The 26,941-nt window shown below is 26.0% G+C and overlaps 1 protein-coding gene across 5 annotated transcripts in view; it reads right to left on the reverse strand.

The window, feature by feature from the left end:
- Positions 1 to 26,941, reverse strand: part of LOC127287470 (protein dead ringer) — a 125,018-nt gene that overhangs the window by 50,784 nt on the left and 47,293 nt on the right. For 3 of the 5 annotated variants that reach the window (XM_051314413.1, XM_051314415.1, XM_051314410.1), the window contains exon 3: positions 25,593 to 25,970. In XM_051314413.1, the coding sequence (XP_051170370.1) occupies positions 25,593 to 25,970 (378 nt within the window). The remainder of the gene's footprint in view (positions 1 to 25,592; positions 25,971 to 26,941) is intronic. The other 2 variants (XM_051314414.1, XM_051314412.1) reach the window with 1 other exon arrangement.

Raw genomic sequence — 26,941 nt, forward strand, 5'->3', positions numbered from 1 at the left:
AAAATTAACAGCTGACCAGTTTTACCATCAGCCATATTTAATACACATATATATATATATATATATACAGAAACGAGGCAAAAGTGCATTCTTCGAAGGGTTCGTGCTCCAACTAAAGTGCCTTAAGTACCTGTGAAGTGCGTAAATAAGTACCAAGTAAGTAGCTGTACGTACGAAAAGGAATTGGTTGGGCGGTAAGTACTACAACAACTGCTGCCACACTAATATTCGAGATGCCTATACCCCTTGTAGAAATCCTAACGATTCAGAAACTCAAGAAAATCACTTTAAAAAGAAAGAAAAGAAGAGCGTAAATTTTAAATCATTCGAAGTTAAAACCCATTGATTATTTTTTCAAACAGTTCCAAGATTTAATATATTTTCACGTGTATTTTTCTCAACCTTGAAGACGAAAAAAAAAAAAAAAAAATCATAAACTGAATTTTTTTTTTCGCGATTGTGAAATTGGGGCTGTAAATTTGTTTTGGTCCTTTTAAATTACTTCCACATTTTTTTTTCCCCTGACCTAGTCAATATAACCCAGTCCTTATTATTCAAGAGAATTTTGGATCCTTATTTGAATTATTTTCAAATATAAGTTGTAAATCTTTTAGAAATACTATAATAATGTATCGTAAAGAAATTCTTAACTTCTATATTTATTGACGAAAAATTTTCAGTTCGCATAATTGACAAATTATTATATTGAGCCCTTAAGGCCTTAATTGTATAGGAAAATAAAACGTTTAATATTTATTGGAAAAGCAAAATATTTGAAGAAGAGTTTACAATTTTTATATTGACTTCTCGAAATAATTATTGCTCTTTATTAGTTTATTATTAGCTTAAGAAAAAAATTGTCATAAAAATTTTCTTCTACTCGGAGGAAAAAAAAAAAGGGAATTTTTCAGTGAGGTGATATTTGGACGAAATGCGTGTAAAAAAGTGATAATTAAACTTTAAAAGTTTCGAAAAAAAAAGTCGAAAAGTTCGCGCTCACGAAGTTTCAAAGACGAAAGAAAAAATGGTGAGTGATAAATGATCCGAGTATTTAATACTCTTTACGTACTCAGAATATTTACTGTAAAGAAGCAAAATTTTATAAATAGAAAATCAAAAAATTGCTTAAATTAGAAAATTAATTTATATTAATATAAATAAATATTTAATAAAAAAATTTAAATTTTAATTAGTGAAAAAAAATTAATAGAAACATTTTTTTTTCTTCTAATTACCTTTTGAGATTTTATTTCAACGAAATGAGATAAATTAAATATTAGAAAGAAATAAAGTGAAAGAATCTAAATATTTGATCGTCCCATTTTTTTTTTTCAGTTAAATTTTCTGGCACATTTTTCATTTCTCTAAGTTTATACGGTGAAGACGTCCGTATATTTGATTGGCCGGTAATAAATGAAAGAATAAGATAACGGCAAGAGGAAACAAGAGGAGAGAGAGAAAGATTATCTGATTAATTGATTAGGGAGGTCTGAAACCGCCCCGCACATTATACGCTCAAAGCCACAGTCATTAAGCGAATGCGCAATAGAAAGGGTGTAATACACAAAGATTAAACACATATTTACAAGAAACATTTTTATATGGTCAAAAACAAATTTTTTTTGTTTCCTTCTTCAAAAATTTTTCAATTGTTTTCTTCAATAATTTTTTGATTAAAAAATTCCTTTTTTTTTTCCTAAAAAAAATCGAATCAATGGAAGTAAAATAATTATTATACTAGCAAAATTAAACACGCGCCAAATTGAGTATTTAATTGTTTATTATAAAGAAATTAAAAATTAATATTATCAATAATAATTTAATTTATTAGAATATTATTACATATTAAATGATAATAATGAAAATTATATGTTTACAGGCCACGGATTATACGAATTTTTCCGACTTTTTTCAAAAATACGACTTTTATCGACTTATTTTAATAAAATGCGACATTTTTTTTTACATTTGAAAAGAAAATGTAAATAAAATACATTTTTTAGTATAAAATTTATATCTTCTTCAGATATTCTTCAATTCAATTATTTAAAAAATTTTGAACTAAAATGATTCTTCACTAAATTAATTATTTTTAATAATTTTAATGAAATACATCACAACTTTAATTATATCAAAATTATTTTTCAATTAAAATTTGTATGAAATTTAACAATTGTTTATAATTTAAAAAACAAAAAATATCACAATAAAATTGAATTATTTTTTAAAAATTTCAATTCAAGATAAACTAAAATTCAATTATTACAAGAAATTTTAATTCAAAATCAATTAAAATTCAATAATTATCAAAAATTTTAAATTTAATATTTAATTATTTACCAAGTTTTCAATTTAAAATGAAATAAAATTCAATTATTTTCTAAAATTTTTATTCAAAATTAATTATTCAAATTTTCAATCAAAAATGAACTTAAATTAAATTATTATCCAAAATTTCAATTAAAATTCAATTATTTCTCAAAATTTTCAATTCCAAATGAACTGAAATTCAATTATTTTTCAAATTTAAAATGAAATAAAATTTCATTATTCTCAAAAATTTGAATTCAAAAATTAATTGAATTTTCAATAATTTGAATTTAAAAGCATCTAAAATTTAATTATTTCTAAAATTTTCCATCGAAAATATTTTTTTGAAATTTAATAATTTCAATTATAACTCTAAGGAAATTCAATTATTTTTAACTATTTTAATAATATTCTTTGAAAATTCAACTATCTAAAACCATTTTTCAATTAAAAATGATTTTCAAATTATTGTATTTTGTCCGCATTTTCTAATAAATTCTTAGTGAAATCATCTAAAATTTTAATTAAAAATCACTTAAAGTTTCAATTAATTTCAAAACTCTTAATTTAAAATTTTTGAAAATTCAATTAAATTTAAAAAATGTTTTCCAAAAATTGTTTGATAAATTATTTTTAGTTCTGTAAAATTTAATAATTGTTTGAAAATTAACAATATCTTTTGAAATTTAATTATTTCTAAAAATTTCAACTTTAACCCTTCGAAAAGGATTATTATTAAAAAAAATTTTTTTATTTAAAAATCTGTAAAATATTTTTGTTAAAATAAATCCACTTTTTTTGGAATATAAATCGGCCCCTTGTACCTTAAAAATTAATTTTTAAAAATAAATTTTTTTCTAATTATACTATCTTGTACGAAATTTCCTGGCGCATCTTTTTTCTCATCATAAATTTTTTGTATTTGTATACAATTTTTGAATCAATATACAACTTTAAAAAAAATTTCGTTGGTAAACGAATTTTCGAATTTGGAATTTTAAAGAAACTTATTCCGAAATTTGGAAACACAATTATACAACTTTGGCAAAAATGAGAAAAAGAATTGTCAAAATTTGACACGTCATAAGATTACTATTAAAAAAAACACGTGAAATTTGAAAAGGCCAACTTCAAGTTAGAAGAGGACAGACCAAGCATTTTATTATTATATAATTGTATTTTGAGAAGCGATTTGCAAAAAAGCGATGAATTCGGCGAAGTCTTTTGTAAAATCGGTCGATTTAGAAGAGAGGGAGAAAAAAAAATAATAAAATTGAAAGCAATGATCCATCGAGACCCCAAGGACCTTGCGCTAAACACTAAACGACATACACACCAGAGTAAATATATAAGCGAAGCAGAGGGAAAATATTTAGCGGAGCTAAATGTTAGTCTCAATTCCAAGTAGGCATGAGCCGTAAAATGGTGATGTACGCCAACCGGGCCTCCAGATCAAAGTCGCGGCTTTCAAACAATGTTAACTGTTGGCCAAGCTCTTTCTCTCTCTTTCTCTCTATTCCTCGCCTTTCTTCGACTTATTCTCGCGTTATTCACTCCGGTTACCGAAGAGAGCGTGCGCTTTTTTTTTTTTTTTTTTTAATAATATACACGCCAAACACGTGCACAAAAGAAACTGTTAACCAGCCAATGGGATTTCAGGTGTGTTCGTCACTAGATGAAAAAAAAGCTTATTTTGTTCCGGAAACATCTGAAAAATAGTCAATTAATTCAGAATTCAATTTTTTTAAGTGTAAAAATAATTAATTTTAAATAAAAATATTTTTCGATTTCTTTTACTGAATGAAAACAGCAATTGTGAAAAAAAAACAAATTGTATCGTAATAAAATACATAAAGATTGCAGGTGAATGAAAGAAAATGAAAAATAATTCGTTTATTGAAAAATATGCTTTAAAAATGAAACTACGAGTAATAAAATCATGTATCAAAAGCGATTAATATCAAAAAGGATGTTCGCAATAACGAAAGCAAGGTGCGAATAAAGAGGATATAGTTCTAAGTGATCAATGATTGATGATGATCATGATGATGTTTTATTATAACGCATTGAATAATCTCGCACTTGCATCACGATCACTAACTTCTTTTTTTTTTTTTTTCCAACTTTGAAAGCCAGAGATCCTATTAACTACCAAGAATCAATTATCAGCTTCATTAAAATATTTTGATTAAATTTTAAAAAAATTAATAATTCGGCTTATTAATCAAATTGTTATTATCAATTATCGAATTTAAAAAGTAGGAGAAAAAAACATTTTTTACAAAAATGAAAAAAATAAATAAATTATAAAAGAAAGTTGTAATTTAGCATAAATATGAGGAAGTGTTGAATGCAAATAGCAAACAATGGAAATAATAAATGCGAGAGAAAGAAAGAGAGAATCGTTACAACCAAGAGAGAAAATAATTTATTAATCCAAGAAAATTGTAAAAAAATTTTTTTTTTCTTTTTTGCACTTGAAACAGTGCTTGAGTCACGTATTCGCAATGAATGCAATATAGTTTAACAATAGGGAGGTTGGTTGGGCATAAAATGAAAGCGCGTCTCCTCGACAATATTGTTTTGTCGCGAACAGGTCGGTGGTCACGAACACCTCATTTCATTCCTATGTTCAATCTCGTCTGTCTTTGTCGCTCGTTTAATGCACGATTTGGCATAAACATTGGCATGAACAATCGACTAAGTAACATATTGTATAATTTTTTTTTTTTTTTTAACAATAACAACTGCGCTCTATGCGACTTTTTCCCCTTTTTTTTTTATTGTAACCTCTCGCATTTTTTTTTCCCTCACAAGTAAAATGATCCTAATTAACAAACCTTTAATTTAACTGTAAATTAATTTCTCAAGAAAAAAAAACGATATATCCAAAATGAGATGATTTTCTTTAACTGTGGGAAATTTGCCACTCGTTAAGGGTCAAACAGAAAAACTCAATTAAACCTTTCACACATGAGTTCGAATAAGGAATCAATTAGTTCCGGTCAGGGAATGATCGATTTTATTTTGAAAAATCGCCACATTAGTTGGAAATAATTATACAAATTGTATATTCAATTAAATGATTTAATTATTTATTATTAAATTAATTAACCCAAGTAATTAAATTAAGAATTTCGAAAGAGAATAGAAATTTTTTTAAGAATTGGTGTTATTAAACATAAGGAATTCTTCGAAACTGTATTTAATCGAGTAAAATCATCATCAGGGATTATACTATTGAGATTTACGATCGCAACAGTTGAGAATCAAAGTTTGCTGCGCGTTTTTTGCCTTTTGTAAAATATATATATATAAGTGTATTATAACCTCAAGGCGAGAAAATCACAAAGAACGCGGAAGCCACTGAGAGCGCACATTGCCACCGGTAGCTAATTGGAAGTGAGTGTTTTGCACTGATATATATACGCGTAATCGGGGCCTTCCTTACAACGCATTTCTTATCCCTTCTTCTATAAATATAAATATATAATAACACCGAAATGATTTGCTCTTCGAATCAACTTCATCGACTGAAATTACTGCGAAACGATTTTTAAACGATCGAATTTCCTTTTTTTTATGTTTTCGATTTAAGAAAACTATTTTCTAAAATAAAATATTAAATTAAATAAAATTATTATTTTATTATTATTAATATTATTTAAATTTTTTACTAAATTAATTAAATATTAAAATTACATATATATAATAATAAAATGCTTAGTCTGTCCTTCTGTCCTAACTTGAAGTTGGCCTTTTCACGTGTTTTTTTGAATAGTAATCTTATGACGTGTCAAATTTTGACAATTCTTTTTCTCATTTTTGCCAAAGTTGTTAAATTGTGTTTCCAAATTTCGGAATAAGTTTCTTTAAAATTCCAAATTCGAAAATTCAATTCACGAAGCTGAAGTACACAACGTTTATCAACGAAATTTTTTTAAAAGTTGTATATTGATTCAAAAATTGTATACAAATAGAAAAAATTTATGATGAGAAAAAAGATGCGCCAGGAAATTTCGTACAAGATAGTAATTTGAAAAAAATTTATTTTTAAAAATTAATTTTTAATGTACCAGGGGCCAACGAATACCTATTAAATATTAATTATAAAAACACAGGCCTCGAATCAACTTAAAGACACAAAAAAGTCGTTTCAGTCGATTTATATTCCAAAAAAAAGTGGATTTGTTTTTTATTTTAACAAAAATATTTTACAGATTTTTAAATAAAAAAATTTTTTTTAATAATAATCCTTTTCGAAGGGTTAAAGTTGAAATTTTTAGAAATAATTCAATTTCAAAAGATATTGTTAATTTTCAATTATTAAATTTTACAGAACTAAAAATAATTTATCAAAAAATTTTTGGAAAACATTTTTTAAATTTAATTGAATCATTATTAATTGAAAAATGGTTACAGAAATTATTAAATTTCAAAAAATAAATTTTCGATGGAAAATTTTAGAAATAATTAAATTTTAAATGCTTTTAAATTCAAATTATTGAAAATTAAATTAATTTTTGAATTCAAATTTTTGAGAATAATGAAATTTAATTTTGATTTTAAATTTGGAAAATAATTGAATTTCAGTTTATTTTGAATTGAAAATTTTGGGAAATAATTGAATTTTACTTATTATTTATTAATTAAGCTTCAGCCTTTCGGCCCAAAAGTGGACTTGATTTAATTAATTGAATTTTACTTGAAATTTTGGATAATAATTTAATTTAAGTTCATTTTTGATTGAAAATTTGAATAATTAATTTTGAATAGAAATTTTAGAAAATAATTTAATTTTATTTCATTTTAAATTGAAAACTTGGTAAATAATTGAATTTTAAATTGAAAATTTTGGATAATTATTGGATTTTTAATTGATTTTGAATTAAAATTTCGGGTAATAATGTTTATTTTGAATTGAAATTTTTAAAAAATAATTCAATTTTATTGTGATATATTTTTTTAAATTATAAACTATTGTTAAATTTCATAAAAATTTTAATTGAAAAATAATTTTCATATAATTGAATTTGTGATGTATTTGATTAAAATTATTAATAATAATTAATTTAGTGAAGAATCATTTTAGTTCAAAATTTGTTAAATAATTGAATTGAAAAAGATCTGAAGAAGATCTACATTTTATACTAAAAAAAAATGTATTTTATTTACATTTTTTTTCAAATGTAAAAAAAATGTCGCATTTTATTAAAATAAGTCGATAAAAGTCGTATTTTTGAAAAAAGTCGGAAAAATTCGTATAATCCGAGGCCTGTAAACATATAAATTTCATTATTATTATTTAATATGTAATAATATTCTAATAAATGAAATTATTATTGATAATATTAATCTTTAATTTCTTTATAACAAACAATCAAATACTCAATTTGCCGCGCTTGCGCGCGTTTAGTTTTGCTAGTTAAATATTAAAATATCAAATAAACGAATAAATTTAATTCACAGAAAATTTAAAAATCGAATTTTAACACTCAAAATTCTCATTACATATTCGAATCATCACAGAATAACAAATAAACGAAAAAATTCCATTTGACTCATCATAATGATAAAAGACTCCAGAAAAAAAAATGTATATATATAAAATTGATCCGTATAAAATGTTAAAGAATGAAAATAAAAAAAAAAAAAATGTAATGAGAGAGCGTATATACATTATTCCAAGAGATCTCATTGAAAGTGATGTCATGTTAGGCATTCTTTACAAACGGAACAAATTCATGCAGATACGGTTCACATCTCATATATGTTTAATATAAAAGACACAACGTATTACGGATTCAACAGACGATCCTCATAGCGGTCTGTTTCATTATTTGTTGAACTAATAAGATACCAAAGGGGACTTAAATCACCGCAGCGACACGATGATACAAAAGCAAATGAATGCCGCGCGCGCAAGAGAGAGAGAGAGAGAGAGAAAAAAGATTTTTCAATTTGTCTTGATTAGTGCGACGTGAATATTAAAATCTCGTTCTTATATAAATATATATAAGTATGTGTGAGATGTTTTTGAAGGGGTGCGAGGAACTGAGAAATATAAATGGAGAAAAAAAAGAGAGAGAGAAGACTATATAGACCTTTGAAACTCGTAACTCGCGCAGGTATTCATTGGCCTATGAATATTCAGGAATAGACCTCGATGAGGTGTAGATATCGTGGCGCGTTGTTGTACAAGCTGTTTAGCTGTCAACGACTTGTAATGAGCCGGGAGTGGATGTTACCGCCCCGGGAGCTTATCTTTACTTCAAGGACTCCCGCGATAAGGATTACACGAGTTTTATGCAATCTTTTCAGTTCAATCTATGCACACAAAAAAAAAAATAATAAAATTACTCGATGATCTCCAGAGATTTTGCAAAATTAATGCAATGGAAAATTCATATTTTTATGCCTCGTTAACGAATTTTTTTTCTCATCAATATATTATAATAAAATAACAAATTAATATTAATATTTTTATTTATTATTTCCTAATAATAATAATAAATAAATAAAGTAATAATAATTAATAACAATATAAGATAATTTAATTTCCCCTTTAATTACAGAATCAGAATTTATATACTGAATTAAAAAAGGAAATTTTAATTATATTTTTGAACATCAAAAATAGAAAAATTCAATTAAATTAGAATTGTATTAAATTTTCTTCTTCTATTTGAAGATAAAATAGTTAACTGTTATACAAAGAATTTTCCTTTCAGAGAAACAGAAAAAAAATCTCACAAAACTAATTATTAAAATTTTTATTTAGTCTTATCAAATATTTCTTTATTTTCATTCCTTTCTTTTTTTTTTATCTCTCGAGATAAAGTTTAAAAGAACATGAGATATAAAAGAACCCCATCTTGATTTTGACAATTACCAGAAAGGTGTGAATAAAATGAAGAATAAAGATTATTTACTTTTCTCCAACCGAAACGAATAAGGGGGAAAAAAATGAAGAAACAAGTGTAATTCCTAAGGGGTAAATAAAAAGAAAAATAGAATCGTGGGACGGAAGCGGATGTAGAGGTCATAACTTCGCGGACAAATTTGGAGAACTATTTCGTTTTTTTTCTTTCTTTCTTTTCTTTTGGTCATCAATTTCTATAACAAAATGAAAATGATTTTTTTCGTCATTAATTTCTATAATAAAAAGAATCTTAATAATAATTGTAAAATTAATTATTCTAATTAAAATACACTAAACTAATATAAATAACCGATTATTGAAAAAATAAAAAAATATCAAAATTAATAGGATTTTTTTCAAATATCAGCCTAGGAAGTAGAAAAACGAAAATTTTCCAAATAGAATTATAATAATCGTGGGTCATTATATATGCTCTCTTTTGATTTACATACAATTGATGAGTTATATTATAGAGAAATAAAGGCATATTAGATCGGAATGCGGAAATATAATCTATAATATGAAAGGTCGTTAAAAGGTGACGCGAGTAATCCAAATATTTTTTTTTTTATGGAAAGTTACCGATATAAATATGTATATTAAATATACATGAAAAAAAAAAAAATTGAGAAAATAACAAGGTCCAGTAAAGTCATTAAGGGAGGCAAGAAACCCACAACCTTTTACCCTTTTTTATATATATATGCGTTTAATCGATCGCTTTTAATGACTACTCTCTTTCTCTCTTTTTCTCTCTCTTTTAAAAGGATCGCGCGATGGTAATTAATTCCGCTCGGACACTGTGAAAAATGATCCCCAGTACCTAGAGGCGTAATATCTATCAGAAATGCGTCTCATTTTCTTCTTTCCAACGATGATGATGATTCTGTCGCTACCGGGGTATAGAATTTATCCAAACACAAAGGGATTCAAACGATTTATGTGTGAAAATTTTTCGAAAAAATTTCTTCATTTTAGTGAAGAATTTTTTTTTGTTAAAACCAATTTTTCTCTGATTATGTCAATCGGGGATTGAATTTTCTTAATTATAGAAATTTAATTGTTCTTTTACTTACAAAAATGACTGATTAATAAAATAGTAAAGTTGATGACTCACCTGAAAAATAAAAGAACAATTCTAATTAGACAAATAATTACTTAAAGAAAACTAAAATCAAAAATTCATTTTCATGAAACATTTTTCACTAAATTAATTTTCAAATTAAAATTTATTCACTATTGTTTGGATTTTAAATTAATTTCCAATAATAATTTTTTTTAATAGACCTTTTTAATTGTAAAGTATATAAATGAAAATTGAATTTTTGATTTCTACAAATTTTGTTATTCTATATTTAAATATTACTCTAAACGAAAACTTGATGACTGAATTGGAACAAATTCAAATCAATTAACTAAAAATTTTAAAATAAATAAAATAATGGCGTATTTAAATTTATATATTATTTATTTAAGTGAGCTAAATTCTCACTCGGAAGTTATTGTCAAGGCCCTCGAAAATTCCACGACGAAATTCATCAATTTAGAAAATCGTAAATTTCTTAACGCGAGCAATTACAAGTCTGTCGTCGTCGTCGCCACGTCTTTTCAAGCAAACAATAATTGAAGTCGAAATTGAATAATATTGTCCAAGTGCAATTATTTTCTGACTTCCTCTTTCAATGTTTGCCAGGGGTCTTGAACGGATCACTGCATTCATGCAGTCGATTAAATTTCAGTGACCCGTTTATATTTACTATACTATGATGCAAAGTAAGGCCAAGTCAAAATAACTAAATGGATCGCAAAGGGAAGTTAAAAGCTCGTCTTTCTCTCTTTCTCTCTTTGCTTTTATCAAGCCTTCATTTGACATATTTCACATATGAAAACAGTGTTTTCGTTTCCAAAATAAATTCAACATTTAAATCCGTATTCAATTATTCAGTTTCTTTTTTTTATTTTTTTTCAATTTTTGTTTTCAATTTTTAAACACAGGTTTCAATTTTTTTTCCAGTAGTTGAAAAAATTCTGTAAACTTTTTTCTGATTTTGATTTCATTCTTAAATTTCTAGAAAGACGAATTTTTTTGTACTCTTCTGCTTTGAAGTTGATTATAGAAAAAAAAAAAATTCAAATCTTCCAGTATAAATCTTGAAACATTATTTCCCTATTTATGGAATTTCTTAAATCTCTCGCTCTCTTCGCAAATTTAATGATCCTTTATTTTAGCTGTAAACTATATTTATATCAGCATGTAGAGGATATACAATCAATCAGAGTGTTTATCACTTTTCAAAAATAACAGCGACAACAACACTGTTGTGGAATGAAAAACATATAACTTTTGGATACATATGTACGCGTCTAAAATTAAGATACATACATTGTAAGCTGGTAAAGTTTATTATGACTGGTGAATCTTTAATGTTATCATCTTTATCATTCAAAGTCCTCTCGTTCTCTTTCCTTTTTTTTTGTTCTCTCCCTCTCTCCCTCTCTCTCTCTTGACAATAATTATTGTTCTCTCGACAATATAATTGTTAATTGCTGCGCCAAGCATTAAACGCGGTGCAAATAACATTTTTATGTATGACGCGAAACGATACAATACTATAATTTATAGTAGCAATAATTTATAACGTAATTTATTGTTGGCTCACTAAAGAACCACCAATTATTCTTCTTTCGATTATCATCTCTTTTTTTTCAGCGATAGTTATATTATAATAACACGTCAATAAAATAAAAATATTTATGCGGAAATAAATTTTTTTTTTCTTTTTTTTTTGAAATACCGAAGATCGAATTTATGTTCTTTTTACAATTATTTTTATTGAGTTAATTTATTAAAAAATATTTTTATTCTTTCTATAAAAATAAATAAAATAAGTAAACTAAATAAAATAAAAAAATAAAAAGTAAATAAAAGAAAAAATACATATATCCAACAAATTAGATAGAAATTGATTCTTTATAGCTATTAAATGGAAAGCAATTATGGGAATAAGTTTGGTTTCTAGTAAGACTCGCGTGCCTTGCGTGCAAAGCTCTTTGCCCGCGTGAACATCTTCTTCTCGATTTTTTTTTTTTAAAATTCTTTTTTTCACTCTCGAGGTGGTCTCTTTGTCGCTCGTCAAATACTTTAGCCTATAATAATCACTGGAATCTTCATTAACGTGTTTGTCATCGAGACAATTTTTTTTACTGATTTAATTTTTGAAATAATTTTCCAATCCCGAAAAATAATTTTTTAAAACCCAATTCAAAAAATAATATTCGAAATGAAACAAAATTCCTTTTTTGAAATTAAGAGACTTCTCAAATTTCTCTCAGATGCACTTCCGGTATTCGATTCATTATCTTAGGGGAGGGAAAAAGCCTTTTCAACAACTCAATGAAAATCTATTTTTCGAACGTTGAGAAATAGATTTTTTCAATTTTATTTGTAAAATCGTTTTCCTAATGAGATTTAAAACAGAAACATTGGAAAATATTCCTTTTTTAAAAACAAGAATTTAAAAAATTATTTAAAATATTAATTAAATATTAAAAAGAAATTTTTGTAATTAATTAAAAAATATTGAATAAAATTTATTTTTTCAAATTAATTAAAAAAAAAAATGTAATAAAATTAATTTTATGCAATACGTGCAAAACTGGCCAGCAATAGTAGATTAAATTAAACAAATGACATAGAGATGAAGCAAGAACGTCATTTTATTGACAAACTCTTGCGTAAATGATTTTTGTTTAAATATAACTGACGCAATTACTGCCAATTTCCAATAGTTCCATAATAATTTCAAGAGCCTAGAATAATAATGATGTAATTTCGACGAATATACATAAACACACGAGAGAGAGAGAGAGAGACATTCTACTCAAAAATGAACCTCAAAAAAAAAAAAAAAAAAAAAAAAAAGATTAGAAAATTTTCATTAAAGAACTGAATTTTTAAATTCGAAAAAAAACAAAAATTATAGAAACTAATTTTGTATTTAATTTTAAACAAAATTTGAGTCAAATTTCGAAATAAATTTCAATTAATGAAAAGGATCAAATTAAAACAAAAAAGGAGATAATTATTTACAATATTTTAATAAAGAAATAATTTTTTCTAATATGAAGAATCGAAAAAAATGGAAAACAATTTTTAGTGGTTGAAATTAAATTGAAAATGATTTTTAGGAACAATTGGAGAAATTGAATTTTTTCTCTCCTTTTTTTTTTGAAAAAAAAGGTCTCTATATATTCTAAAATTAGCAATCGTTCATGTCATGTGCAACAATGCTGCAGAACGTATCTCGACACCATCTGGACCGCACTCACACACACACACATATATTACGAAGCTGCTTTTTCGTTATACTCCTAAAATTATCTCTTGTGACGATCAGACTCCCGTTTACTGCGGATATACACCGATACTTTCGTTTAGTCCCCAAAGAAGTGAGTCGCGTGCCGTTAAAGGGGATCTCTTTTCTCTTTTGCTCATCTTCCATTCACACCACTATCTATTAGAGCGAGTACGACAAAAAAAAAAAAAAAAAAAAAATCCCAAACCCCTCATACAGCTGTTGTCCCTTAAAATTAATCGAGTAAATTACCAAAAAAAGAGATGTGTCAACCAAATTGTTTTTTCTCGTCGAAATACTTTTTTTTTCTAATTTCAATAAAAATTTTTCTAAGAATTTCATTTTTTTTTGTCAAAAATTTAAATTTTAAAAAAACAATTTTATTTTTATTTTTCAAGTGAGAATTTATGAAAAAAAAATTTGTTTTCTTTTTTTTTTTTTGATGAAAACGAAATTTTTTTTCTCTATATTGACAACTGTAATCAAAGTTTTGTAATTCAAATAACAGCGCAAAAGCTATATATACATAATAAAAACGAGAAAGAAGCAGCAGTAGCGCTTCTATGAAAATTTAAAACGATTCTCAGTCAGATTTTCTTTGAAGTGCCGCTAAGGGAATATCGGTATCAACAAATATTACCATTTTATTATTTTTCTAATTACCACGAGAAACTATTTTTTTCTAAATCCACACAAACAAGAAAAATTTGTTTCATTTTTTATCACTCTTAGAAAATTAGAAAAAAATTTCCCCCAACTATTTTAATTTAAACAAAAATATTATCTATTTTGAAAAAAATGTTTTTAAAATATTTTTCTAATATATATTTTTAAAATATATTTTGAAATTTTATTATTAATATATATTTTTGATATAAATTTCGAAAATAAATTTTAAAAATAAATTCGATAAATTGTTCTCGTTTCTAATTTAAAAAAAACTGCCGAGAGCAGATTGCAGACGTCATTAAGATTTCTTTTTCGCATTATTTTTCTTGTCCTTAAGATTTCTGGCTGGTCTCTCTCTCTCTCTCTCTCTCTCTCTTTTTTTTTCAAACTTCGAATGCATCCCTATATCGCCAGTTATATAGTTTCATTCGAAGGTCTAGACGAATATCCCCTTCAGATTCCCGGTATCCTCTGATATTTATAATCGCGAAAGTTCGCGCAGCATTAAAAGGCTCAATTCTTGGATTAGCGGAAGTCAAGACGGTCTTAGATCTCACGGGAGACGACCGACACATGTCGTGTCAAAAGCCTCGTGTCCTCTCCTCCAAAAAATTCCCCTTCCCCTTTTTCACAGCATCAGCCTTCGTCACCCTCTCGTATTTCGCGAAGCGTCTCAGAAAAATCTCTCCAATTCGATCGTATTTTCCATTTTTCATTTTGAAATCAACATCTGCATTTCCGTCTCTCTTGACATCCTCTTTTCTATAAATATATATATATAATGAGAAATTCTGTGAAGTAGAAAAATCAATTTGTATTTTAAATTTTGAAAATATATTTCCATCTTTCTCTTAATTTATCTTTTCTCTTTAATTCCGTTTTTCTTTTTTTTGAACTGCTTCTTCTTTTTTTTGAAATTAATTTTTGCCCAATTAAAAAAAATAAATTTGTATAATTCATTTCTTTTTACGCAATGGTAAATACAATAATATTTCAAGGAAATTAATTTATCGCTTGAATTCGTATTTCGAGCTTAATTAAGCAAATAATGTGCCTCCCACGCGGATTTGTGCGCACCGAAATGGAGAGAAATTATGCATTCATTGAGATGAGACCAACCCTTTTGTTATATATTTTTTTTTTCTTTTCTCTCTCTCCTTTTTTTCTTTCGTTATATTCATATTCAATTTCAATCAGAGAAAATATTCTCACTGAATTTCTAATTACAGCGATAACAAATAATGACAAAAAAAAAAAATGTCACTTTTTAACGTATGCGACAAATATCTTTAAATAATTCCATTTTTAATATATGTGTCGTATATATCTTTAAATAATTAAATTTTATGCATCAAAAATATAATTTTATATTTTTAATTTATCCATCAATTTTATTTTCACGTTTTACGTCCGTGACTTTTTGCTTAAATTTTAATTTAAAATAAAAATAAAACTGCATAAATTCAATTTTAAATGATAAAAAAAATATTTTGAATAAAATTCGATATGAAAAAATGAAAAAATATTGTAAAAAGAAAAATAATATGTATTTTATCTTTATTGCAAATTTTTTCAACTTTCAGGTTAATAGAACAATATTCTTTTTCTTATCTCGTGGTAAGTAAGCCTTTTTGTAATAAAATATTTAATTTCCTCTTTTTTTTTCTGTTGTCATTATAAACTTCTGGTAATAAGGTATGAGAAGCCTTCCGTCATTATCCATAATTATCAAAACAGTACAAATGACTCTAATCGTTGTTGGAAAATTATTGTCAACAATAATACGACGACAAAATAATCAAGATTGCCCGAATTACTCAATATTAAACACACATAGAAAATGGGGGGGAAAAAAAAATTTATTTTAAATAAAAAAAAATATTTAATTTTATATTCCAGATATGAAATATAAAATGAAATAAATATTAAATTTACGAATATAAAAAAATTTATACTCTATAAAAAAAGGGTTTATAAACTCATTCTTTTTATTGCAAATTTTTTTTATAAAGGAAATATCTCTGTTAAAAGCACTTTAACAACTGGGTGGGGATAAAAGATTGGAGACGAATATTAAAAGTATAAAAGAGGAATTGTAAAGAAGCTGAGAAGAAGAAGAACTTGACGGTTGATGGATGAACCGTGCCAGTCGCCATCAAGGTTTAAATTCTAAAGAAGCTGAATACATTAAACGTACTCGAGCAGAAGAATTATAAATGCAAACTTTCCAAACCGCAAAACTGCTTCAAATTTTTATCAATCATTATTTCTTATAATTAATATATATATATATATATATATATATTATCTGTATTTCAATTAAAAAAAAAATTTTTATTATAAATTTAGAAAAAAAAATTCATGGAAAAGTATCTAAGAAATTATTTAAATAAAAATCATTTCTAAAAATATATAATACAATTGAAAAATAATTTTTTTTTTTTTCAAATATTTTTCGAAATGATAAGAAATTATTATTTTCCATATGCAACTTGTATTACGCGCAGGAATATAATCACTGTATAGCGCAATTTTCAAGAAACCAATCCTATATCATAATAGTACAGGCAATAAATGTAAGAAAAATGTTACAAACTTAAGTGAAAACGTACGATTTTCCATTAACAATCTTATCGTCATGGCCAAGCGAAACTGTTATTATCTACCGATAGCATTAACGAAGTGTTTAAAAACTTGAAACAAAATTATGTGTTAGCCAATGAATTATTGTGCTTGCAAAAAAAAAAAAGAGGAAAAAAAAACTATAATAGTTTTTTCAGAAAACTAATTTTTATATCATTTTTAGTTCTCGAGAACGTAAAATAGAATAAAAATTCTTTAACTAATTTATAATTTCGATTTTTTCATTTATAATTTACTAAATTTTTTTTAAATATTAATTTACATATTTTGCGAGATAAATTCAGAAGCCAGTGGAGAAAAAAAACCGTTTGGCAAAATCGAATTTCTGTTCTTTTTTTTGTCATTTAACTATATATATACATATATACACGATCATAAACTTTTAAAGCAATATTCAAGCGGCTTAATATTTTCAGATGTTTTAAAGACGCCGTTAAAATCATTCCTTGGAGGCAATATAATAAAAATGTTCACTGTCGGAAAAATAAAGAGATGAATGCCAGGGTCGCAATTTCGAATGATAATTAGATTGTTTTATAAAAAAAAAATAATTTTGGACTGAATTTGGATCACTTCGTAAAGTTCGTATATTTCAAAATTTTTTTTTATTTTCTGTTATTATTAATTTAATATTTATAATTATTTACTATAATAATATTGGTTATATTTTTTTAATTTTTATTAATTATTATTAAACGCAAAAATATCTAAACTATCTAAACCTATAAATAATCACAAAAATTTCAAGGAGTCTCTAAAATTCCGAGTTTTCTAATGTACAAAAGGCATCGAAACGTCCAAAAATTTTAAATTGAACCCTTTTTTCAAAAAATTACATTTTCCCAAGATCATTCAGAAAATAAAATTCCCACAAAGATTTTTTTTTAATAATTCCCCGAGAAATCTTCTTATGAATAAAAAAAAAAAAAAAAAATGATAATTTTCCAAGATCTTTTAAATAAGGAACGATAATTTTCGAATACAAAAAAAGTTAATGTGCGAAGAAAAACGGATAACGAATATCAAGAGAATATATATGACCGATGATCTTTCTTTCTCTCTCTCTCTCTCTCGAAATTAGATGTTAAATATATACGATCAAGGTGCGTGACCTGTCGTTTATGAAAAGGACACTTTACAGTGTCAATGGCTTTATTGAAGATTTTTTTATATAAGAAGAAAAATCGGCGAGTTGATAGGAATACAGAATCTGGAAATAGATATATATAAGAACTTGACTGATAGATACTACTATATATATGATTTAAAACGTCACGGAAAATCGTTTAACAAAAGACGATCAGAGATAATCCTCCATTGTTGGCGGGGACTTTTGTCGTCATTGCCATGAATGCAGGTACAACTATGACAGCATTTATCACCTTCTCGCGATTCTGATTGTCGCTCTAGAAAAGAGAGAGAGAGAGAGAAAATGAGAGAGAGAAAATAAAAAGGGTGAGGGGAAAAAAAGGGGTAAAAACTATTCTTGAGAAAAAAAAACACAGAAAAATACATTAATAAAAAAATGTATAACAAATATACGAAGAAATGAATAAATATATATACGAGACACACTTGCACCCACATGATTCATTGAAATTCAAATGATGGACCAATCCTCGAGTTTGTGATAAAACTCTTCGTTTTGTCAAGCATGTTGCATTTGCCTTTATATATATGAAAATATAATATATAGGTATAGGAAAAAAACATCTTATAACCATCTCAAACGATGATAATATTCATTATAATAGCGGACACAACGTATAATACGTCTTTTCGTATGCAAACTGGGGTCAAAATAATAATTCTCGACCGATGGCAGAGTTAAGATTCGTCTTATTTTCAAAACCTGGCCCCATATAAATATAAACGATGAAGACATCTTTTTTTTCGATTCTGTTTTCAATGACAAGATATATAAATAATTTTACGAATAAGACGCAAAAATATTTTATTCTCCTTCTGAAACAATTTTTTTTCTATTAATAATTATAAACAAAATATTGAATTTTTAATTAATACTAACTATTAATATTAATTAATATTTTTAATTAATTATATCAATTAATAATATTCGTTATTAATATTAAATAATTATTAATAATTAATAATTAATAATTAATAATAAATAAACTAATATTTGAAATAATTAAATCTTCTATTTAAAGTAAAAAAAAAAACTTGGATTTATAATTCACTAGAGAACTCTGGTTATTTTAAAAGCATAAAGATATATTCTTTTGAATATATAAATTTGTATGTATCAAAGAAGTCATATCTCCGGTAATTTTTTCATATACAAAGACCTATTTTCATTCACAGCTAAAAGACGTGACAGAATTTATTCGACGAAATAATACTAAACCAAAAAAAAAGATGAAATTTTCAAAAACATATATTATATTATCAAAAGGCGAAAAAAAAAAATTATTCATTTTTAAAACTTGTTTCTCCCAGGAATAAAAATATTCTCTATTGAGAATTTATCGAAAGGAATTTATATTGTTCTAATATCGTATTCATTGTATTTATGTAAAGAAAAATCTCCTTCAATACTTAATATTTTTTAATTGGCAAAATGCAAATAAACCAAAATTTATTATTTTACAATTTTTCACGGTAAAAAAAAACTTCTATTTTATAAATCTAATTCAAATTTAGAACTTATTTTTTATTTTATAATTTTTATTTTACTATAAAGAGAAGCCTATAAAAAAAAAAAAATACTCGAAAAAAAAGGAAGAAACGATATATTTTCATCTTTCTTTTTATAAGTGCGCGCACGTTGAAAACAGTAGCCGTATATGTGAATTGATAATTTACACCGTAGGGAATGTTTATCAACTCTCTCACTCTCAAAAATTAATTTTCCCTTTCGAAGAGAAGAAGAAAAAAGAAGGAGGCAGAAAAAAATTAAGATAACGTCGAAATAAGAACTAATGGATGCAACGAGTGTTATTCAGTACATCCTTATTTGTAATGCAATCGGCAATAAAGTGCACCACTCGTTACGATCGGTAGAAAAGATATACGGTTTTGCCTCGCAAAAGTGCGTCAATAAAAAATGATCTTCATCTGAATTCACACCATTCTTTTCGCTCATCTCAAATTCCCTTTCTCTCTCTCTCTCTCTTTCTATTTTTTTTTTTATTTCTCCACACCTCTGATCACTGTACTAAAAATTCTCCATTTCTTTATCTATTTATCTGAAAAATATACATAAATTATAAAAATTCTTAAATAAAAAAAAAATCATGAATTATTCTTATTTCATTATTTTTCAAAAAGGAAATAAATAAATACAAAAAAAAAGGAGAAGAGTAAGGGCTAATTAAATCATTTTTTTTTTTTGAAAATTGTACTATGTATCTCAATTGGTGGATTTTTGATGATGTTTGACCAATTATTTAAGACTGTAAATCGTATATAGCTATTAGCAATTATATATCTAGCTACCTACGCGCGTTCAACTCTCGCGCTCGTTAGAAACCATTACGAGCTCGTCTTTCGTATATATATATATATATACTATGGCAACCCTTTTCAACGAGCTCGTGCCTATTTCGAATTGCCTTGCTCGCCTCGATACCATTTACCCTCGTTCTGTTGTTAAATTCCAAGCAATAGGCAAGCCAGGCAATAAAAACCCTGTTCTTGTTTATTAGACACGAGCTTCTTTTGAAGTAGGGAATCAGCCATAGATATATTAGAGCAAAAAAAAAAAAAAAAAACCGAGAGAAATATTCCCCTTTTTGTATTTGAATTTCCCTACCCTACAAAAAAAAAGAAATTTATTTAATTCGAATAATGACTATTATCAAAAAAAAATATTTATTTGTATTAATTTTTATTTCGACCCCTTCCCGTTGATAAAATCGGATTTAAAAGAAAATTTAATTAACTCAAAAATTGTTTCAACAATTTTAAATTTCAAAATAAAAATTTCAAGTCACTGAAACAAATATTAATGCGAAAATATAATTGAAGACGAAAAATTAATTTTTATTTCGACCCCTTCCGTTGATAAAATAGGATTTAAAAGAAAATTTAATTGACTCAAAAATTGTTTTAAGAAACAATTTTAAATTTCAAAATAAAAATTTCAAGTCACTGAAACAATATTAATGCTAAAATATAAAATTGAAGACGAAAAATAAATATAATTTCGCAGAAATATATAATTTTTTGAAGAAATAAATAATTTCTTGAAGAAATAAATAAAAGTTTGATATAATATATGAAGAAATTAAGTAGCAAGTAAAAAGATTCAATGTACACATGGAGTTTCAACTATTTAAGAGAAAGAAGTTATATCGTCGAGAACCGGGGGAAAAAAAAGTTTAGAAGAAGACATTATATTGCTCCTAGCGAGTATGGCGTGTACTTGAAAATTGGTTCTTCTTTGCGATTCACGCGATAAGTTTATTATACAGAGAGACATAAACTCCAAGGGGTATATCATGGGTGGAGAGGTAAAACAGAATTTTTTTTTTTTTTTTCTTTCCTCGGTGGTATGCCTCCAAATCGACACATCCGGTCGAGAGAGAGAGAGAGAGAGAAAATGATTGCTTACAAAATTGTTCATAATGTAACGAGTTACTTTGCCACTGTACTGTAACAAAGTACACGGAACACCTTCAACAATAATTGTCTCTTTTGCCCATTAAAAAAACAAAACTATTGTCTTTGCTCACAATTGTTATAGCGCTCATCGGAAGTTTAAAAATTGTCATATAATCAATTTCGAATCGCTCCAATTATACAATTTTTCAAAATAGATCATTTTTCCCTATGTACAAAAATCGTAACCATTTTTTAAGAAAAAAAAAAATTCTAATTTTCGGAAAATTTCACAGGGAAATTAAAAAAAAAAAAAAATCTAAAGGATATACAATTTTCCGAAGGAAGACCAATCATCTTATTAGTGAGATGAAATCAGTGTGTGTTCCCCTATTTTTGTAAAAATTAGTACGATTCTTATCAACTGGTTCTTAAGACAATAAGACGTCGATACAGACGGCGTTTCACCATATTCAATCCTTGAAAAAGAAAAAAAAAAAAAAAAAAAAAAAACGAGAACAATGGCCTATCTGTCGATCTTTACAGCTTGGCGAAAAAAAAGTGATCTCGCTAAATTACAAAGAACCACCCACCCACGTGAGAAAACCATCCAACCACAAATATGAAAATAGAAAAAAAAAACCAACATCCCTTCGCATAGATCCTTTTCACCGCGAGAATATTTGCATTAATGATAACTAGTCACAAACTCAAAAAAAATTGAATCGAAATTTCAACTAAAATTCTCAAAATTGAAAGAAATTAATTTTCAAATAATTTCAGGATTTTTAATATCGAGAACCTCTCGAGGAAGTATATATATATATATATATATATATATAGTCTGCGAATGTAAGAGGTCGCTGTACACACATATATGGGAACGAAATAGCCGGCAATTTGCAGTTTTACGAGTTATTTCACAATGGCTGCAAAGTATAGTTCTACAGTATTATATTGGTTCGAGAATCGAGATCCCGCGTGTGTTCAACGAAAAGAGTATGTGTGTGGGTACATTACTTTGTTGGTACAGTGAAAGAGAGATACAAGCAAAGGAGCTTCTCAAACACATATAGTTTTATTTTTTTTATATATATATATTCGAGATTGCCTTCTGGCTGGACCAGAATGCATCAAGTCCTGGGACCCCTATTTCAAGACAATAACCAAACTGACTATAAACCTGTCGGAGTTACTTTCATCCTCAGCGAGTTATACCATCATCATAATATAATATCACAGTGTGTATGTGTGTGTGTCTAGACTTCGAATCTTGGCCATGTTAATTCGCGAATGCCAAATCGAATCAATCGCCCGCAAAATCTGCCTCCATTTTATAATAATGCGATTCTAAAAATTAATAATTTTTCATTAATGAGCACAGTTTTCCATTTATTGAAATTTCATTAATTAAAATTCGTTTAATTTATAACCAAATTTTAATTTAATCGAATTTTCATTTAATACAATTTTAAGTACTTTGAATTTTTAATTGCTCAAATTTCCAATTCACTGAATTATAATTTGTCCAAATTTTTTTTATTGTACAAATTTTTATTTAATAAAATTCTTAAAATGGCAAATTTTTCATTTAGTCGAAATTGCAAATGACCGAACAAATAATAATCGACAGAATTCGAAGCTATGTTTTTAAAATTTACCAATCACAATTTTATTGATTATTTTTTATTATAATCAATTTCAAAAATCGCAACGAAATATTTTTTTTGACCATTTGCAATTTCAAATAAATAAAAAAAATTTCCATTCTATTAAATAATAATTCGGGTAAATAAAAAATTCGAATAAATAAAGAATCGGTGAATTAGAAATTTTTACATTTAAAAATTCGTATTACTTAAAATTATGTTGAATATAAGAATTATGCTTAATTAAAATTCGGTTAAATTAGAATTTTTTTTTAAATAAAAAGTTGGATAAACAGAAATTCAGTGAAATAAAAATTCTGTAAAGTAAAAATTCGTTTTAAAGTTAATTTTGTCAAATGCTATTTGGATTTGCTATTTCAATTCTTCAAAAAAAAATAGTTGTTTTATATTCTATAATATGAAAAAAGAGAGAAAAAATGTTTAATTATTTAATTTTTTAACAGAATTCAAAATTTTGAAATTCAAACAGTCGAACATTTTTTTCTCTAATCTGGAATAATTTTAAAAACACTAAATAATAGCAGAAAAAAATTTTCCGCCTATCAACAATCTAATTTCCCAGATCTTACCACTAAATATCAAATTAATGAGAAATATAATTATTAATTAGAAATTAAATCGAAATCTACTCCGAAAAATTAATTTTCAAGCAATTAGTTAATTATAATCAAGCAATCGGCAAAAAAAAATTGTAATTATAATTTAATATTTTAGAAAAAAAAAATTAATTTTTGTTTCCCTCTAAAAATGAAGTTGCGTTTTAAAACAAAACTAATTTTTTTTTTCCCCACGCTGTGCAAATTACGATGATGAATTATCGTTTCGAAAAAGAGTCATCGCGCGCGCGCGCATAAATATATATTATCGATCTAGATGCGAAGGAAAAAAGGTGAAAAAAAAGATCGTTTGACGCGAGAGTCAAGTATATGGATAATATAAATATACGCAAAAAGACGATGCTAATGTTTTTGAGATGAGGAGAAACAAGGAGAGGAATGAAAATGGAAAGCTCCACCTACTTAAGAAAGAGGGGTACTCGCGTCTCACGGATCGCATCCATCATTCCGTGGGGGCGTACTTACAGGGTCTTTAATCTTTTCTCCTTGGTGGTATAGTTTTCTCTTCTCCCGTGTTAAACCCCTTCTTCCTTTTTTTTATTTTCTCTTTTTTTTCTCTCTCTTTTATTTATTTTTTTCAAACTTGTTCGCACGATCATTGAATATGTCATATGAGGATTTAGAGTATAATAAATATATCTCATTCGATTATAGGGCAATTCTCCTGAAACATATATTTTATACGGAAACTTGGAAAATTGTTGACAAGCAAATTGGCTACTTAAAAGAATTTTTCTTTAACTATACAACAGTTTGAAAAATTTACAACGGTATTTGCTAATAGTATAAGATAAATTTCACATTAAATTGAAATTATCCGAATTCTGAGAAATTTTGTCCAAAGAATTAACGTAATTTTATTGAAGACTTTTTAATAAATTTTTGTTAAAAAAAAAATTGATTTTTTTTGCAATAATAATATGGAAAATGCAGTAAAGTAATTTATCTTCAGGCGGTAAATTTTTATTTAGGATATTGCGCGAAGCGAGAGATTCAGGTCGTTTCATTAATGAAGACTAACCTTCGGTGTGCGCGACACGAAGCTTTTGCGGTTTTAATGTTCGACGCGCGCGGCAAACAATCTAAATGGTAATCCAATACCACACCCTCTTTGTAAAAAAAAAAAAAAAAGAAAAATGAAAAAAAAAACCGAAACTGCGCTTTGGCGCATGTGTGAATCCAAATGACGACAAAAAGCGTTAACAAGACTATACGCGATGGCTGCCGCGCGTATATATGGTCTGCGATTCCAACCCCATATTTTCTCTTTCTTTTTATTTTCTTTCGCACCACCCCCTTTGAGTTCGTCATCAGACATTAAAAAGAAGCTCAAACTGTAATTATCTCACGTTTCGTGTATATAAAAATAATAATTAGCTTCCTCAATTAATATTTCCGCATTAATTACAGACCCAACACATTTGGCACTAATTATAAAATCCTTTATGGCAAAAAGAGGTCCTTACAAAACGACGCCCACGTTTTTTTTTATATTTCAATTAATTCACAGAATAATTACTATTTTTATATTTCAATTATTCACATATTAATCAATATTATCAGCTGTATTTTTAACTAAATTCAAATTTAAAAATAAAAAAATTTTTTGCATGTCTAATGCAATTTTAATCTCGAAAATGATAAAAAAAAAAAAAAAAAATTTGTAATATCTAATGAAAATATTTTAATATTTCAAGTGTACCAAATATAACCAAATATTATATTTAATAAATAAATACTATCAGTTATCAAGTTTTCCGAGTTCAAAAAAAAAAAAAAAAAAAATGCATGCAGAGAAAATAAAGGTAAAATTTGTGTGTGTGTATATTATAAAATTACTTGCCTGACGCACCTGTTTGAACTGCTCCTCGAAGCTCCAGCTGGTTTGTTGTTGATGTGAATTTCCTTGTGAATTATTTTGCGAATGATTACTACTGTCACGTTCACGTGTTGTTTCAATTCCATTACGAGCGCTACTTTGTGACGATTCACTAGAATGTGAACTTGCCGATGATGTCATTGCATTGCCGCCACCACCGCCGCCGCCACTGTCACCATTGCCTCCACCCCCAGACAGTGAATGACTATTTTGACTATGATGATGCGGTGGTAAAAATGCCGGTGGCAATGGAAATGAAAATGGCAAATTAAAATTACCATTTCCGCATGCCGCTTGCAATGCCTCGAGTCCTTTTTGATTACTCAGTGCTTCCAGATCATTCTTTAAAGAAAACAAAAATTTATTAATTTCAAATAGCCAATAGTTGATTAATTAATTCATTTTTCTTTTTCTTCAAAATTATAATTATTACAAAAATTCTAAAATTTTATTATTTTCCAGATAAATCAAAAACCGATTTGAAAAAAAAAAAAAATGACAAATCGAAAAATTAATCTACGGCGAAATTCGATTAAATTACAATTTTATCAATTTTATCGGTTCAATGTAAAAGAATTAAATTATTAATTTTCACAAATATAAATATGGTTCAATAAAAATTCAATTAAATACAAATTCTTTCGTTAATTCTGTTAAATTAAAATCCCGCCCAATAAAAATTCTTTGAAAAAAAATCCAAATAAATAAAAATTCCATCAAATTCGATTAAATTAAAAATTTTGTTAAAATTATAAAATTAAGTGAAATACATATAAATATATATTTAACGTTAAATAAAAATTAATTCAAAAGAAAATTCGGTTAAATAAAAATTCCATCAAATTTGAATAAATTAAAAATTTGGTTAAATATAAATTTGGTCAATAAACAAATTCGATTAAATAAAAATTCTATCAAAATCAAATTGAATTAAATTAAAAAATTAGATGCAAATTTGGTTAAATAAAATTTTTTTTATAAGAAAATTTCACTAAACGAGAAAAATAGGGTAAAAAATAAATTTGCTTAAATTTACAATTTAAAAGCAAACTTTTGGTAAATTAAAATTTAGCCAAAAGTTCAATTCCAACTTTTAGCTAAATAAAAATTTTCTTAATAGAAAATTCCATTAAATAAAAATTGGAACAAATACAAATTAGGTTAAATTAAAATTTGATTAAAAGTAATTATATTGAGAATATAAATAAATAAATACGCGGTAAGAAATTAAATAAAAATAAATTTCAATAATTTTATAAATCAAAATGAAAATTCCATGTTTTTCCATAGAAATAAGTAGAAAACTTATAAAG

The sequence above is a fragment of the Leptopilina boulardi genome, unplaced genomic scaffold (assembly GCF_019393585.1).
Source record: "Leptopilina boulardi isolate dan_hultmark-lab unplaced genomic scaffold, ZJU_Lbou_2.1 LbouV2_370, whole genome shotgun sequence".
NCBI lineage: Eukaryota > Metazoa > Arthropoda > Insecta > Hymenoptera > Figitidae > Leptopilina > Leptopilina boulardi.